Here is a 19,298-nt window from a genome sequence, read left to right as displayed (position 1 = left end):
CTTATGTCTCCAATGTGTTATAAAATAAAAGGGGACTCTTTTAATTTAAATATTTCCCACAAACTATAGTCTATGCATTAATAAAGTTAAATATTTAAATTTAACTTTATAAAATAGCTTTATCAATGCATAACAAATCTTATCAATGATAAACAAGTCTTCTTGTCGATTTTAAACAATTACCATCGACATACCGTTGCCACTGGATGTCTGCCCATGTTCAAGATGACTTACTATAAATAGTAATAATGCCCAAAGTTGCCTCAAAATCCCTCAGAAAGACCTGCAACTGAAACTATCTAGGCCAAATGGCCTCTAAGCCCCTTTAATGTCTTGGTTAACCTATGGGACCATGGGGAAATAGGCTAACGACAACATCATGCTATGAATGCTAAAAAGGGGACATTACATAGTTTTAGTTTTAAACATAGTTTTTAAAGATAGTTCATAAATAGAATTTTTAAACATAGTTTTTAAAAAGATTTTTTAAATATAGTTTTTAAACATGTTTTTTTGAATATAATCTTCAAACATAGTTTTTAAATATAAATTTTATTATTTTAAATATAATTGATAATATAGTTTTTAGACAGTTTTTAAATATAATTTTTAAACATAATTTTTAAAATATACTTTTGAGATATAGTTTTCAAACATAGTTTTTAAATATAGGTTTATTATTTTACTGTTTAAATATAGTTTTTGTTATAATAAATGATAACAATTTTTTTAATGAAAGTCAAAAGATTTTTAAAATTTGACATACATCCAATTTCCAAAAATACAATTTGAACTGCTAAACTCTAATCGCTTAAATCAGTATATGTTCTACAAATTTGGTATATAGGTGTGTGTTTTTTTGAAATTATATATTTTGAAATGTTCGATAAAAGTGTCGCTTTATTGCCGATTTTTAGCGAAATTTTTGGTGATACCAAGTTTTTCAATTTTTTTGGGTTTGCGAGTTATTGCCGAATCCGAGTTTTTCAACTATGGGCGCAATACGAACCTCAATAGAACCTAATGTAAAAAGTGGTTCTCTGCTGCTCTCAACCAAAATCCTCATCCTATCTAAGATCACTGCACCTATATCTGTAATGATGTAGCGACATCTTCAACAAATCTATCTCCAAAATGTGTGGATATTCGATCACCACCGCCACTATAGAGGAATGTACTGTATTGTAGCTAGTAAAGACTGTACCAAACTAAACTGCACAGTGTGTCCCTCAATTGTGACTGACTCACGAAGTGCCAACTACACGCTCTACCACAATCTCATGAGTATGCTCATCTACCTCAATCTCATGAGTGAGCCCATTTTGCTCAAGGTTATTTCAGGTGCCTTAGAGGAGATTGCAGAGCTTTTATTATTTCAACAGATTGCAAAGGAATTTGTAGATTTAAGCGTAGATGTGGTTGGGAGAAAAAGCTTATTATTGGGGGAAGACGTCAACATTATAATGAGACAAGACTTTTCATAAATAACAAGTGTTACACGGGGACTTGCACTCCCCTCCCCTCCCAAACCTCAGAGTTCCCGTCCGTGAGACATCCCTGCACCGGTTATTCATGTACCAAAGTACCCCCACTTCTGCCATTTCGCAACCATGCTGCCGCTGGAATGGGGACTTGGATATCTATTTAAATTTTGATTTTTGAATGTTATTATTGGGTATGTAATATGAAATATGTTACTATATTAAATGTTCAATGGTTCTAGTTCATTTTGCAATGTTGCTATTTTCAAGTATTTTAATTTGGTATGTTTTACTAAAACATCATTTCATAACAAGGACTTTAAGTTCTATATGTATACTATACAACACCTCTCCATGCCCTGTCCTCCCTGTGCCGCCATACCTTGGCCATCTCCTCACCTTCTTGAAATAAAAGTCCATTTTCTTCCGTCCTGGAAAGTTGTCCCGATGTCCCGCCATCCTGATGTACACCAGTATTGGTGTTACATTGTAAATAACCTTTTCAACACAGAAAACTCTAGTGGGTTGTTTAAGGGAGCCATATTAGCACTATAAGCTGATAAAGTGGATTTCGGGGGTTTACTTACCTCTATGTATGATAAGTTTGTCCACATGAGTCTGCATGTCAGAAACATCGTTGTCAGCAAACCTGATCATGGAGAGAGGGGTATTGTGCTCGTCCTTTTCTGGAATTTTTGTACACATGTACCAAATGAGCTCCTAAATAGGATTGTCAACAGGGTGTGGGGACTCCATGCGACTACTTCTCTTTGTGAAATTCTTTGTTATTGTATAAGTTTTGAAAGGAGCATTTAAGACATGGAGACATTTGCCTATGTAGTATCTTGAGAGAATTAGCTTAGTTTTGAAAGAATTTTATTCTTGATTTTATTTGAGTAGGGCATTCAAGTGCTATTAAAACTTCCTTGTATTTTTTGAATGAGGTGCATCTTTTAATTAAATTTAGTTGTTCATGTTTTTATAGGTATGAGCAGCAGCTGGAAAATTTTTCTGGCTTCATGGAGTCTCTTCTTGATATATCTCCGCCAGAAGTCACAAGTCAAATGTCTGCAATGGGCAAGACGATGCATAAACTACAGAGATTAGCATTTTGGGCTCGATTAATGCAAAAATCCGTTTCATTGGGCCAAAAAGATATGATGTATGTCCCTTCATTATAATATTATGCTGTCTTGTGAATTGCAACTTAAATAATGGTGGAGTAGATGTCAAGGAATATTAATTGTGCTGGCAAATTTAGTCATAGACCTTTGTGTCAGTATTTTGAGTTTCTATTCGTCATTAATCCTTGCAACATAGTTTTCTACATTAGAAAATGGGTAGTTGACAATTTTTTGTAGGGTAACATTATTTTTCGGAATCAATCATTTGTTGGTAACTCAATCAGGGTCAAATTTAATTTAATTTTTTTCCTTGTTCTACCTTAATGTAAACTTTCTCTTTTGTTTGTCTTAAAAGTCCTTATAATTGTGGACTTATAGCTGTTTTTTTTGAATGGTGCATGTATTATTAAGTTTTTGTTTAGAAATCAACATCTTTCAAGTTTATAAGATTTTGATGACAATTTTTTTAAATTTTTATTTGCAGAGAGTTCATAAATTTACTTCTTGCTCCAGCATCAAAGGTTCTCAATGAGTGGTTTGAGGTTGTTTTCCTCCACATGCCTTCGTTTACATTACTGTTTTTGGCTTTTTCTGTGTATTGTTCTGCCAGCAATCCTTGGTAAAGCAATCATTTGTTTAGCATTCTTATTTTATGCTTTTGATTTGAATAGTAATGCTGGCAATTCCTGATAAATGATTTTTGAAGTATTCCTTTGAAAGTTATTTTCCGAGACTAGTTATTTCCTTTGAATTTTATATGTAAGGTAGATGATTATCCTGTGCAATTACTGTAACTCTCATGAATTGGGTTTGAGGTTTATTGATTCATCTAAAAGATATTTGGACTATTCAGTAATGTTATTAGATCTTTTGACAAGTGATGCTATATTCTTTAAAACAGTGCCCCCTAAGTGTGAGTCATATTAATATCCTTATTTGTAATTTTATAGTGAATTGATCTTAAAGCCGAATATTTTTTTTCACAAAAAAACAAAGATTGAACATGAAATTAGTCTTGATTGCACAAATGACATTAGAGGTGTTCTAGATTCTCTAAATTTCAATCGATCCTAATCACCACCTCTGGAGAAAGGTCACAACTGTGATCATAACAGGGCAATGCCTACCTTATGGGGAAACTAGTCAAATGAGCCCAAGACTGCCTTGTGCTCCCACAAATTTGTACCTATAACATGAGTATGTTTAAGTTTGCAAGAAACTACGATTGGCAGATGTACATTTCTCTTTTACAAATGGTAGACATGGGCTCTGCATCAGAACATAGAGACGATTAGTTTAGATGGTCATTAAAGAAAGCATTCTCTAGGATTTATTTTTATTGATGATTTGCAAATCTAAGTCTGTAATGCAAAGCATTCTTGGTATCTCACCCTTATGCTTTTTCTAGAGAATTTCCCAACCAATATGTGTAATGTTTACTTTTGGGACATTAGTAATCAATTATTAAGTCGCCAGATTAACAAAATATTAAAATGACTTTAATGGTGATTTTGTTCCATGATGTTTCGGGGATGGGGATGTGGGACGGCAAGGGACTTGTTTACAAGATGTTTCCTAAAGAGTCAAAAATATGGGATGACAAGGGACGGCAACATACAAATTTTTAATATATATATATATATATATATAAAAGTGAATTATTCAAAATATATTGAGATTATTATAGATAGAGAAAGGGAAAGAGAGACACATGTCAATAATTGATAACAAGACAATATGAAAGTAAATCACCAATTCACAAGTTACAATAGCAGTACAACAATATAAATGATAATAGTATAACAGCAGTCTCAGCCATCAAAACTATGGTCTATGAACATAAATATCGAAATTAAAATATCTCAAACATGTATCCGTTAGTTTCTAACATGAAAATGTGATAGGCTAGATGCACAATATATGAAACTAAGCCTCATTCTAGCTATCATCTAATGGTAGCCTGACCAGTCCTAGTTGAACTCCTTCATTTGAATTTTATCATTCACGGGCATTAATTAGAACCATATGGCCCCCCTATATTACTGCTCTGTCAAAAATAAATATATAAAATGTTTTCTTTTTGTTTTTCAATGCTAAGGGACATTTTTTCGTTGTGGGGATGCTACGGGGATGGCTAGCCATCTCCAGCCATCTCCAAATGTTCATGTATGTTTTTTGAAACAGGGGATGCCTAGGGGACATCCCCTTTTTGTTCCATTGCCTGCAAAATGTTTTGGGGACAGAAACGAGTCCCTCAGGGATAGGAAATGTGTCCTTGTGTAACATTGGTTAAAAATTAATTGTCATTTAAAAATTATTTTCCCAATTTCAAATAAAAGTGGGATAATAAAGAGATAAGTAGAGGGAAAACTAAGAGTCACAGGGATTTGCTATCAAAGAACATTAAGAGACCATTTTGAACATGTTTTGGTTTTGTTTTTGGAGAATTTAACTTTTGGTTCAGGAGTCTGTGAGTGGAAACCCTTAAGATTTCTCAATGATTGGGTGGAAGTATCTCACATTGTATTGCAAGTTGTTTCAACTTTGTAGGTTGCTTCAGAGCAATGTGGTATATTTTAATATTGGTTATTGTTATATTTTGGCATGAGGAAAGGAATAGCTGTATATTTAATAAAAGTAATGTGTTTCAGCAAACTTATATTATGATGAATGATATTGATATGATTATTCATGTGGGGGAGCTGGTAGTTTGAAGAATGTATCATTCGTTGCAAAAAAACCAATTCCAAAGCAGCGGGAAAAATGAAACAGTTGAAGCGACTTTGGAAACAGGGGAACTGCTGCTAATGGTGTTCAGTCCATTTAAGTTGCAAGATACGCCGATTTTCATCCATGAAGTTCGAATTTCAGCGAATTTTTACCCTTTCTGAACTTCATCCAAATTTGATGATATTTAATATAATATTTTTATTTATAATAATATTATTTTGTTTTAAAATTATATTGAGTTATTTAGTTTAATTATATAACAATGTCGAACTATTTTGACAATTTTGTGGATATATTACTTATATTTAAAAATAAATAAATTTATGTTAGTTAAATTTAATGTCGATTTTTTTTCAAATTTTTACGTTTGCCGAAATTCATCCGAATTTTATGATTGACGAACTCAAATTCAAATTTGAACCTTGTGACTTACCAGTCCATTACAAAGATTCAAGGAGTCTTGTTAGTTGAATGGGCATTATAGTTTAACCTGATATGAGGACATTAGCATTCAAAGGAGTGTTGAAGTTTCCGTGTATGTCTGTTCAAGATTTGCTCCTTGTTTCATTGTTGAGTCTGAGAGTCTTTTCCTGTGCTCAAGGTCTTTTCTTTGAGTTTGTGGCTCAGTATTGATATTGATCCCATGCAAGAGGCATTAACTGGCAAAAAAGGGACATTAGAGATTTTTTCTTCTACTTCCTGGTCCATATCAGCAACACAGGTTTATCATCTAATGTTTGCTTCCATGTACAGGGAGATGTAGTCCAGACTGGAACATAGTTTGAAGCTTTTCTCTTTTCTTAGGTCATAAAGTGGAGAAATAGGGACACCATATTTGAAGATGATTTTACATTGTCTTCATTTATACCTGTATTGAGGTGTTGGAGGCCAGATTTAATGCTGGCATTGTTTGGGGAAAATAGCCCTGGAAAGAAGGCTTTGAGCCCAGTTGCTGCTACTGGAGATTAGTATTGGTTGAGTTATTCGGTATATTGCAGCTGCAGACATTGACCTGGCTTATCACAAATCAGACGTGCCCCATGTTCATAATTGCTGAAGGAAATTGTGAATCTGAAGCTGTTCAAGATTGTGGTGGATAACTTGTGATGTGTCACTACATTTGAAGAGTTAATTCATGTATTGAAGCGTGATTAATTATGATGTGCTTGGAGTATGGTTCATTCCTGATCAAGCAACACAAAATACAGATCCTCTGAATTAAGACAGATAAGCTTACATAATTATCTGAATGCCTAGACACTGAAGATAAGAGCAGATGCATAGTTAAGAGTGTGTGGCTATTGAACTGGCTTTGTATTCTTAAGCTTCTCATTGTATGGCTGAGTTCCTTTTTAGAAGCTTGAATCTGCTGAAAAGTCAGAGTTCATATCCTATATATCTTTGTGATCTGTTCTTGCTTTGAGTTCAATAAATTATATCTTGATCAGTTAAACAAATCATTGCAACATTGATATTGCAACCATAGATGCTAAATAATGTGGGTGAGTTAAAAGGGATAATTGCAATCACAACCTCATTCAAACATTTGTAGAAACTTCCATATTCACCTTTATTCCAACTTTTTGTTTTAATGCCCATGAACTGAAGCAAGAAAAAGGTGTAAAAAATATGGTGGAACTTGGGGTAGGACACCACAATGGTATCAGAGCTAAAGTTCTTGCCAGCTTGTGGAATTTTGTTTACACGTGTATTAGATTTTGTGAAATTCACGAAGTTTATATTAGAAAACCAAATGTAGACAATAACGGATCAGAAATGTGATTAAAAAAAAAAAAAATTTCAGTGATACGTTCAATGGTGATCAGCTAAGGGACTTGCAAAATGAAAAGGGACTAGGGAATTGACTCTGTGTAATTGAATTACAATTGGAAACCGTAAAATTTTCTAATGTTGTTCTCTTTAAGTTGGAGGAATTAGACCCATATTTGTCCAAAGTAGAGTAGTGTGATTGTTGGCTTGTAATTTGGGTTTTGCAGCCCTGAATGCTTGCTTTCGTCCAGCTTAACTTTATGAATTAAACTGAATTTTCAAAATACTCTACATAAATGGTTTTTGACTCTTATTTACATTTATAGTTTTAGTCAAAGTTGCACACATATTGAGATGTTGTAAGGGAGAATAATGAGTTCTTTTATGAGTTGAGGATGAAAATCCTCGTCAATATTCACCAGTTTCAATTGTGAAAGATCTATTCTAGCTGCTTGGCTTATTTCGCACAGGAATCATGCTGGTTTGTATGGTTTTTCGAGTTTGTGGTTTCAAGGAATAGTGAAAATAACAAATATTCAAAGGTCTGATGGCTGATTTTGAGGTCTGATTCTTGATCACAGTGCAGAGATTTTTGGTGGATTTGATTGTGTTTTAGTGCACCTATTAAAATGGCTGTATAGTTACCTAGGGCAGGTTGTGCCATTTGTTTTGTTGAGAAGACTTGGAAATTGACTGCAAACTTCAAGTCCCTTTTGGGTTATCTTCTTTTAGGGCCAGGTGATCAGATTAGATTAGGAATTGTTTTCTGGGCATGTGCTGCTGATTGAAATATATAGTGTAAGGCTGTCTTGTTGAGCAGGCACTACCTGTGCTAGGGAGCTGTTATTTCCATTAGTAGTGTCTATTGATCTGATTTGGGAAGGTTATTCACTCAGGAAGAGGCATCTGGGCCTTAGCATTTGTTTGCAGTTGTTTACACTTGGTTTCAGTTCTGTCGGAGATGATTTTTAGAAGAATTTGCAGGTCGCCTTTGCCTTGTGCCATGCATATTTGACTGCCTAAAACTTTTGTTTAAGAAATCAGACCTGAAAATGATGGTAATTTGCAATTTGGACGTCATTCTTCATGAGTTGGAAGCATGTATTAAGATTTTATCATAGCTGGAGGTGTTAAATGACTATTGGAGGGGCTTGAAGTGCCCATGAAGCTTGTTATTTTCTGTAGATTTAGGAACAGCGGAGCTGTCATCAGATTTCTTCTTATAGGTGGACTTACATGATCAATTTTAATATGAACTCTATGTACTTTCGCTTGAATAATATAACGTTAATGTCTTTCTTTTCTTTGGAGCTTTCTATCGAATGATTTATTTTAATATGAATTCTATGTACTTTCACTTGAATAATATAATGTTAATGTGTTTCTTTGCTTTGGAGCTTTCTATTGAATGATCAATCCATATAAAATGTATGGCAGCAGTTTGTGTTATGAAAGACAATTCATAATTTACATCAGCAAAGGAAATTTATTTGCTTTAATGCTATGTCCTTTCATTGACACAAATTCCAAAACAAAAATTAAAAATTAGGGGTTGTTGTCGTCAGTAAATACTTTATCAGGATGTATCCCGTTGATGTATCAGGATGTATCCCGTTAGTGTATCAGGAGACATGTCGTCAGTATCAGGATGGGCTGTGTGTCAAGATATATGCTATCAAGCCGACAAGGTGTGTATCGGGAAGGTTCTACTATTGTAGCTGACATGTTGTATGTGGCCGACAAATATCTTCAGGAAGGTTCTTCGGATAGTATTTATATCTCCCTTCGGGATCGTTGTAATCATCATATCATCAGAAGCATAATGTAATATCTTGGCGTATGTGAATATAGTTCTGCTATGCTGTTCCATTGTCTATATGCATTATTTTCTTTACCCAGTATGGTAAATATTTGGGGCTATTGCCCAATAGACTTGGAAAGGGAGGCGAATGAAGAGTAATGCCAAATTAGCTGAACAAGAATAAGAACAAGCTGAAGGAAAAGGACGAAATACACATGACACAAGGAAATCTAATTTTGGCACAGCAAGCCGAACGCAGAAAGATTGCTGACGGACACAGAAGCGCGGAGGAATTGTTGGAAGAAACTCGACAGTGGGTGGAGTTGGTGGAAGAAGCAAGGGAGGAGTTTATGAATTTGTATTCGTTGAGGGAAGAGAATCCTGATGGAAGAGAATCGATTCGCACGGCTTCGAGTGCCGAGGGGGCAAGAGCATGGAGTGAACTCTTCGTTCGCGATACACTTCCAAAAGGGACAGATTTGCTGAACGGAGACCTTTCTTCACCAAACAGCATAGCTGTCGAGATACCAAGCATCAACGTCATGATACCAAGCATCGGTATTAGGATGGCGGGACCAAAGGAGAAGTTGCTTAAATTTGATGGTGATGGAGCAGCTAATCCCATCCGACATTGTAAAACCTGTGAAATGATTTGGAGGGCCAATGGCATAACGGATACAAACAAATGGATGAGGCAATTTCCAGCAACCCTATGGGGGGTGGCAATTGATTGGTTTACTGATATCGATCCACAAAAGTTAAACAGTTGGGATAACATTAAAAAGGCGTTTATCACAGAATTTCAACTCTTGTGGGACGATAATGAAATTTTAGTGGAGATATTCAATACTAAGCAGGGGAAGAATGAAACAATCCGAGTCTTCGCGAGGAAGTTGAAGGATTTGATCAATAAGATGGAGAATAAGCCGACTGATGGGTTATAGAAAAGATGGTTCATTGAAGGCCTTCACTAGAAGCTGCGAAAGAAGATGAAGATCGTGCCACCATCGAAATACACTGAAGTGTACAACCGGGTAATGAACCTAGAAAGTGAGCAGAAGACCAAGAAGAAGAAAAAGAATAGTTCATCCGATTCAGATGACAACGCGTCTTTAGGAGAAGATAGCAGCGATGATGAAGGTAGTAGCAAGAAGGTATGTGCCCTCCACAAGGACATGATTCAGATGATGGAGTTCAAGAACATGAACAAGGAGACTAAGGGCAATGAGCTATGGTGCATGGAGTGCAAGAAAGAAAGGCATATGAAAGGATCGTGCCCGAAAGATCAATTTTGTGAGATTTGCCAGATCATGGGACATTCGATAAAGGAATGCCATTTCAACTTGAAAACAAGGAGACCACAGCAAGTGTTCCTCACACAGGAAGCGTCCGCATTCGGAGGGAGCGACAACAACAGTGCGGAGGGTGCCACATCGGGAGGATACAAAAATAATTGGTGCAGCCAAAACAACAACAATAGCGGCAACAACAATAATGGTGGGAGGAGTTGAATCCAGTATGATGCGAATGGCCGGTCGATAGTTCAATGCCGTGCATGCAATCTGTGGGGTCACTTCGCCTGAGAGTGCACAACGACGAACACACCAAAGTTGTTATGCAGATGCTGTGGACTTGGCGATCATGACGATGCTAAGTGCCCGAAGTCTGGAGTAAACTTGATTACTGTCGGGACGGATGAGGAAGAGGTTTTGGCAATCACTCGGAAGCAAGCAAAAGTGTATCCTGACCCGACGAAGAAAAAGAAGAGACTGAAAGAAGTGCGGGTCGAGATCCAAAAAGCAACGTAGGTAGAAACGAGACACCTGGTACCTCCGTACGGAACTACGCAGAACGGAACATTGTACGACAAATATTGCAAGATGAGGTACTCGTCAGAATAAATGATCTATTACTCACTATGCCTCAACTCCATACGGCACTCACGAATATAGTTCCAATTGCTAAGCAACTTGTAGAGCAAGAAAAGGAGAAACAAGGGGCCGCAAGTGCGGAAGACCCGATGTTGTCAGCTCTTTCATCCAGACACTATTCGGCGGTTGTTGAAATGGGCATTCTCGGGATTGTGCTGACGGACACAATAGCGGACGGTGGGTCTGGTGTCAATGTGCTACTAGAGGATACCTAGAAAAAGTTGGGATAGCTGACATTGTGGCCACCTACCTTCCAGCTGCTAACAGCTGATCAACATGGAATCAAGCCATTGGGAATCTTGACAGCCCAACCAGTGACGATTGGAACACAGCCGTTCCTGTTGGATTTCGTTGTGATCCCACTGAAGCGAAAAGGATACAATGCCATTCTGGGTCGGGGGTGGCTGATACAAGCCAAGGCGAAACATGATTGGAAGAAAAATACCTTATCACTTGAAAGCAAAGGGCGGAAATGTCATTGATCTGCACACTCAAATGGTTGGGGAAGAAGCTCCGTCATCGGACTCTGAAGATGAAGAGGATGAAGTCATGCAACTTCTGGACCTAGATCAGGAGGGAGTCCTGCAATTGGAGTGAGCGGTCTCTACCACTGGCAAATGGAGGACTATGAGCTGTTCTAGATCTACAATGTCTTGACAATTGAGGAAGGACGAAATGAAGAAGAATTTCCAAGCGAATTCACCGAAATAAAGGAAGGAGATGCGCCATTGGATATAACACCTGCTCATAAGTTCATTGAAGGGGAACCCATCAATTATCATGAAGCCATGCTATAGACCATGAATTTGTGAGACAAAGCCGAACCACGAAACATACTGGTGGGAGACAACTGGGACCCAGTACTGAAGGCAGTGGCATTCAAGATATTTTTGGAGTATAAGGATGTGTTTGCATGGACATACAAGGACTTGAAAGGAGTACCCCCGGAATTATGTGTGCACTGCATCCCGTTGATTGAAGGAGCACTACCTGTACGGAAGCGACCCTACAGGATGAACAAGAACTATGCGGCTCGGGTTATGGAGGAAATCAACCACATGTTGGAGGCCAGCATTATCTTCAAGGTTCAAAACAGTGAGTGGGTGTCGCCTATAGTAATTTCACTGAAGGACACCAGCTTGATCCGGATATGTGTCGATTTCAATTGCCTGAATGTAGTCACCCTCAAGGATTCGTTCCCGATTCCATTAATGGACAGCATCCTGGAGGAGGGAGCGGGACACGAGATCTACATGTTCATGGATGGATTTTTCGGATACAATCAGATTTCAATCGCAGAGGAGGATAAATTGAAGATGACATTTGTCATAGAAGATGGAGTATACGCATATAACCGGATGCCGTTCGGCCTGTGCAATGCGCCTGCTACATTCTAGTGGATCATACTGCACATCTTCAACAAGATGTCCGTCGGAAACTTCAAGGCATTTCTAGATGATTGGTCGGTGTTCAGTGTTGAGGACAAACATCTGGCAGCTTTAGGTGAGTGTATGGAGAGATGCCGAAGCGCGTGCCTAGCCTTGAACCCGAGGAAGTGCAGGTTTATGGTTCCGCAGGGAAGGTTGCTTGGACACATAGTGTGTAAGGAGGGATTGAAGACAAATCCGGATAAGGTGAGGGTCATATTGGAGATGCAGTCGTCCACCAATGTATCGGAGGTAAAATCTTTCCTTGGGCATATAGGCTATTACAGACGCTTCATCAAAATTTTTGCCAAGATAGCATACCTGTTGGACAAGTTAACGTGCAAAGGAGAATCGTTCCGATGGGAGAAGGAACAGGATGAAGCATTTGAAGGGCTCAAAGTATGGTTGGCTACAGCACCCATCTTGGTGTATCTGGATTGGAGCAAAGAGTTTCATGTACATGTCAATGCATCCAACTATGTAATTGGAGCAACGCTGGCATAGATAGGGACCCATGGGCTAGATCATCCGATCTACTTTGCTAGTCGATTGCTATCAAGAGTCAAATAGAATTACGTTACGACCAAACGGGAAGCTTTGGGGATGGTTGACGCTGTATAGAAATTTCGTCATTACTTGCTAGCGACACTGTTCATCTTTTATGTTGATCATCAGGCTTTGCTGTTTATGATGAATAAACCTATCATTCAAGGAAGGATCAGCGGCTGGTTACTTCTATTGCAAGAGTTTACCTTCAAGATCATCGTATGACCGGGGAAGAAACATGTAAGTGCAGATCATCAGTCATGCCTTAGAAGAGGAGAGCCGACAGACGGTGTCAATGATGACTTTCCTGACGCATAGCTGTTTCAGATTGCTGTACTGCCAAAGTGGTACACAAGCATCGAAGAGTACCTGTCGACGAGACAGTTTCCAAGTAGCATGCCACCGAATGAAAGACAGAAGTTGGTGTTACGAAGCCGAACGTTTCAGCTAATTAATGGGCTGTTATATAAAATGGGACCTGATCAGATCCTAAGGCAATGTGTCCTAGAGGAAGAGATCCCAAGGGTACTGAAGGAAGCACATGAAGGACTGACAGGAGGACACTTGGGGCTAGACACGACCACACGAAAGATACTTCTGGCAGGACTATGGTGGCCGATGGTACATGACGCTAGGGAGTGGGTCGTTGCATGCGATACATGTCACCGAGCTGGGAAACCTTTGAAGAGAGACTTCATGCCTCTGAATCCCTCTCATGCTCAAAAACTTTTTGAATGATGGGGATTGGATTTCATCGGACCCTTTAAGGCGAGTAGAACCAAAAGGTGCCAATACATCATCGTAGTGACGGAGTACCTGACCAAATGGGTGGAAGCAAGCACAGTACCAGATAACTCGGCGGTAAGCACAACAAATTTTATTTATGAGCAAATTATTACTAGGTAGGATTCCATTGCAGCTAATGAGTGATAGGGAGGACATTTTGTAAACCATGTTATTCGCTTGCTCACCACGGAGTTCAAAATTTACCATTCGTTATCAAGCCCGTACTACCCAAGAGCAAACGAACAGGCCGAGGCCACTAATAAAATATTGGTATTGATTATCTACAAATCCTGCGCGGTCGAAGGTGAGGATTGGGAGGACAAATTACCCTCTGCCCTTTGGGCTTACCGTACGGCGTATAAGGTCACAACAGGACACACCATTTCATCTGATGTTCGGTTAGGAGGCCGTAGTACCAGCAGAATTCATGATTCCGAGCCTGCGGATAGCATTGGAAAACAAGTTGGGCGATATGGAAAGCTTAAGGGAGCGGCTGTACAAAATGAATAGGCTGGAAGAGAAGCAATTATTGGCGCAGTGGACGATTGAGGTAACGCAAAACAGGCGGAAGGCATGGCACGATAAGCACTTGAAATTGAACAGGTTTCAGACGGGACAATGGGTGTTGAAGTACGACGGCCGGAATGAGATCAAGCCAGGCAAGTTCAAGGTTAAGTGGGTCGGGCCGTATCAGATGCGGGAGGTAGGTGACAATGGAGCGATCAAGTTGTGGATGCTGGATGGACAGGAAGTTTTGGACACAGTGAACGGGTGTAAGTTAAAGATTCATCGCGCGCCCACTAAGCCGTTGCCATACATGAATATGAAGGAGCAGTAGTATGTGAAAAAAAAAAACAACAAACAAACAAACAAAAAAGAAGTAATCACCGTACGGTGCTCTTAGGATAAACATCGTACGACATCCAACCTTATGTTACCGTACAGTGCCCCAAGTAATCACCGTACGAGAGCCTTTATGAAGTATTCAAATATGGTTGTTGCTTGTATATGCCATACGACCTACCCCACATAGCTAGCTTTTGTTGTTGTCACAAGCACTTTTTTTGCGTCTCGACAGTCATTTCCTCCACATCATTGCACCATTTAGCATCCATTTTGTTCATATTTCAATTTCTTACCTGACCCATAATGTTATTCGTTCAGTAGCTAGGATTGTATGCCCTCTCAACTCGTACTTCCGTCTTTAGTTGTAGACTAGTTTGATTGTCGTCAAGGACTAGGACTCTGCTAAATTGTCAGTTCGAGGGCAACCCATCTTGAATTCTTCTGCTTGAAACACCTTGCATAGATCTTGGAACCTGGTTCTTCAACTGTGTCAGTACAGTAGGGAAACACCCTTTTATACGTATAACTCTGTGTTTATGTCGCCTGGTTCTGGTCTAGACTAATTTTGGAAGGAGGCATTAAGAGAACTATCACCGTACCGCCAAGTGATATCATCGTATGGTATTCTTTAAATCCTCACTGGTGGGCAATCAAAGCTTGTAGTTGTCTGATAGCTAAACCCTATGCCATCGTACATGAACCTTTGTAGAGTTTTTAAATATGATTTGCTGCACATAGATGCTGTACGGCCTATTCCATGTAGCATTCACCTTTGATATCCTGGCAAGATGAACACCGTAGGGCATGTGATTTTGGTTGCATACTAAGCCGTACGGCTTCTTCAGACTGGTGTGGAAATCTTGGAACGCAGTTTTATATAAATTTGTGAGGGTGCAAATTTTGATAAGTGGAGTGCTCACACTAATACCGTATGGCTAGAGACATTGAGCATTCACTAAGCGGTCACTGAAGCATTTGTTCTAAGTGCTTGGACTTCTCCATTCAACAAGAATTGATAGAGTAGCCGTACAGTGCCAAAAGGAGCAAGAGAAGCCGTATGGCATATAGAATCAGAGAAGCCATATGGACGTACAACATACAAAAGGAAAAGTAAAAGGGCCAGCATTCGTACGCAAGCCAAAGGGAATTTTCCAGCCGTACAAACAACTGACTGACCTAATGGCTCTATTTTCAGCAAATTCGTAAAAGCATATTAGGTATGTAATCAGCCGGTAAGAGAGCTTGGAGAAAGCAACTAGATCAAGATTTGACCATGAACCAAGATGGGCAGGCAAGGCCCTCTCAAGCACGGCCGCAGGGGAAGGACAAAGGCAAGCACAGGGCAAAAGTGCAGAATCGGCTAGATGTACAAACAATGCCACAGACTGTAGTTTTTGAAGGATTGAATGGATGGGATTGCCGGAAATGGTGGGATGAACATCCAGATACTCACCTGGTTAAAGCAAGAATCAGAAAGGTGCAGGTGGAGTGGGCTATTTGGATGCCACTTTTCTGTATCCAAGATTTTGAGGGCGTTTTGCGGCCTATGATTGAGGCTTATGACAGGCATTCCCGAAAGTGTTCAATTCCGTATTCGGGGTATGACATCGTGGTATCATTCCGGCCAGTCGATTTTACGAGAGTATTTGGTATACTAGGAGCAACGCAAAGAGGAGCCAAGATTGATGGTAAGCCCAAAAAGATGAGCAGGGAGACGAAGTTGCAGCTGATACGGATGGTGTGTAACGACCAGTTACAGTAGTAGATGGATACCCTTATAGACACTTTGAAGGGAAGAGGGCTGCGAAAGTTTGATATTCGAGAGGACCATTGGAAGTGCTTGATGGATGTGGTAAAAAGCAGGCTTACAGGATCCAACAAGGCATCTGACATTTCCTTTCCGTTGGTCAATATGGTGAACGGGATCATGAATGGGAAGGTGTATGACTGGGCTTCTCTATTAGCCACACACATGGATGAGTTCATGACCCTGTAGCACAAAATGTTCTATATGCCGCACTACGCCATCAAACTCTTTCTGGAAGCTACAGCGAGGACAATACCCCATGAGTAGCTAGAAATTAAGCCAAGTCCCGCGGTACCTGGCGAGCCTTCGGTAATGCAATTGAAGCATTTGGATTCACCTACAGGACAGAAGGGTGTGGGCCAGAAGAGGGCACGACAGGAGATGGAGGAATCAAGCAACACGGATAGTGGCCGCTAGGACACATCTTGTGAGTAGGATGATTGAGGGTATGGAGGTGGAGCAGGATGAGGAGGAAGATGATGAGGAAGGCCGAGTAGTTTCAGTAGTCCCACTTCACTTTCCATGTCAGTTGACGGCTGCACTAGTAACTACTACTTCTACTACTTTAGTTCAGGCAGGTCCAACACCACACATACACACCATGGTGGATGTCCACATCCCAAGATTCAGACAGTTTCGGTGTCCAGTGGTGATGACCCCGGTCACTCTACATTCTAGATCATGGGCAATAGCAGCGATAGGATCAGTCTCAAATTCAGCGCTTGTCCAACCTAGAGTGAGCCAGAGGATAGCATCACCAGCAACCACAACTATGGGTACGCAGATAGCGGGATTGCAGCCGTAGCCAGTGGTTCAGGAACCGACCCATACCTGTAGCAGAGAGTTTGCCTTAGCCACTTCCTGTAGTGGAGCCAGTAGCAGAGGGAGGAGTTAGTCATGGAGGTGCACAGGAGCAAGTTCGTCTAGAGTTGATTGGGACAGATGCAGTAGTCACCATAGCGGACACTCTGTTGGATGAGGATCAGGATGTTGATTTCAGTATTCCGGAAGCGGAACCCCAGGTGCCGGCAGTGGACCGGATGAGTACAGCGAGTCGGGCGAGTGAGTACTTGAGGCGACAGCTGCTTTCCCTTGTTGATAGAGTTTCTTCCATTAAGTCTCCTATGAGAGAGCACACGTAGTTAGAAGCCATTTGGTCGAGCAACGAGGTAGTCGAGGTACCGGCATCATTAGGGGTGGAGGATTAGAATCTATTATCAGCAGTATAGAAAGTAGACGAAGGGGTACAAGCGATGGGCCCTCTACTTGTAGCGGAGGAGAAGGATAAGGATGTTCATTCTTGCCTTGCTGTCATCACAGAGCAGAGCAAGTTCCTGGCAGAGTTGGTGCTTACAGAGAGAAGACGGGCAGAGGCTGGGCAGGAAGCTCGGGAGATGGCTGAGAAGGCTTGGGAGGAGATGGCCGACCGACCTACCACCCAGCAGAGTGCGTGGGAAGCAGAGCGGACAACATTGTTAGCATAGCTCGAGGAAAGTGCACAAGGGAAGCAGCAGGTGGAACAATAGCTAGTAGCAGCGAAGCAGCAATTGGTAGAAGCTCTTCAAGAAAAAGATGCAGCGAAGAAGGCTCATGATCAGAAGGAAGCTGAGTGCCAGGAGATTGCATTGATGCTGAAGGAAGTAGTGGAAGAGAACTCTCAGATCAGAGCTGATTTGAAGGTCCGGACAGATCAGCTGTATCAACTTCAACACAGCTGGTCTTCGCAGTCGGAGACATAGCCTTCGGGTTCATGATGTATAAGTCCATGTTATTTTTGTTGTTTTATGAATAATATAGTTGGTTGGGTTTTTGTTGTGTCATCGTCAGGAGACGACTTTTCTTTTTGGGGGGGATGATGTTGTCAGTAAATACTGTATCAGGATGTATCCTGTTAGTGTATCAGGATGTATCAGGATGTATCCCGTTAGTGTATCAGGAGACATGTCGTCAGTATTAGGATGGGGTGTGTGGCAAGATGTATGCTGTCAGGCCAACAGGGTGTGTATCGAGAAGGTTCTACTATTGTAGCTGACGGATACCTTCGGGAAGGTTCTTCGGATAGTATTTATATCACTCTTCGGGATCGTTGTAATCATCATATCATCATAAGCATAATGTAATATCTTGGCGTATGCGAATATAGTTCTGCTATTCTATTCCATTGTCTGTATGCATTATTTTCTTTACCCAATACGGTAAATAGTTGTTATTACAAAGGACCTTTTAATATTATTTATAGACTTAGTTACTAGGTTTGGACCCTGCTGCCTGGATCCGAGTCCAGGTTCGCGTCCGGGTTTGTTGCAGGTTTGAGCAGGGTCCTTCATTTGGACTGTGGGTCCGCTTTGGTTCGTGCCAACTCGGGTGGGCCCACCATCCAAACGAAGGACCTTGCTCGGACCCGGAGTGATTTCGGATGGACCCACGGCGAACTTGGGGGGACCCACGGCGAACCTGGGGGGACCCATGGTGAATCCAAGACCCACAGCGAACCCGAGAGGACCCATTATGAACCTAGAAGGACCCACGAGGTTCTCTTATTATTTTGTATATATAATGCACATATATATATTTTGTATATATAATGCATATATATATATATACATATATATACATATATATATATATATATATATATATATATATATATATATATATATATATATATATATATATATATATATATATATACTCACGAAACCACCCACAAACCCAAATGGGAAATGCTTTTTTTGCTCGAACCTCGAACCCAAATCCTTCCTCGAGCCCGAATCGGCAACTTAGTTTATAGATAGTTTAGAAACAAATGCACCTGTTCTGATTGCTGTGATGATTACTTTCTAGTTTGATTAGTGATCAAAAATCCTGAAGAGGGCTACTTCCAATAGGTGTAGAGTCTCTTTTGATTGGGTATTGCTTAAAAATCTTGGAAGTTGTGGAGACAGGATTTTTACCTTAGAATTTAGAGAAAACAAGGATGCCTGGTAGACAATTTTGGATAGTTGGCACAAAGTTTGGTCCCAAACTGGACATATCTGAAGTTGAAGCA

At 40.0% G+C, this 19,298-nt stretch overlaps 1 protein-coding gene across 1 annotated transcript in view; it reads left to right on the top strand.

Annotated features, from left to right (window-relative positions):
* LOC149551010 (FAD/NAD(P)-binding oxidoreductase family protein) overlaps window positions 1-19,298 on the top strand; it is a 304,663-nt gene that overhangs the window by 57,667 nt on the left and 227,698 nt on the right. Inside the window, exons 4-5 of the mRNA XM_089786572.1 lie at window positions 2,467-2,643; window positions 3,090-3,147. Coding sequence (XP_089642698.1) covers window positions 2,467-2,643; window positions 3,090-3,147 — 235 coding nt within the window. The remainder of the gene's footprint in view (window positions 1-2,466; window positions 2,644-3,089; window positions 3,148-19,298) is intronic.

The sequence above is a fragment of the Cupressus sempervirens genome, chromosome 6 (assembly GCF_028749045.1).
Source record: "Cupressus sempervirens isolate cs-2001-9-10 chromosome 6, ASM2874904v1, whole genome shotgun sequence".
NCBI lineage: Eukaryota > Viridiplantae > Streptophyta > Pinopsida > Cupressales > Cupressaceae > Cupressus > Cupressus sempervirens.
The sequence above is the reverse complement of the archived record's forward strand: the minus strand, read 5'-3'. Positions and strand labels throughout refer to the sequence as shown.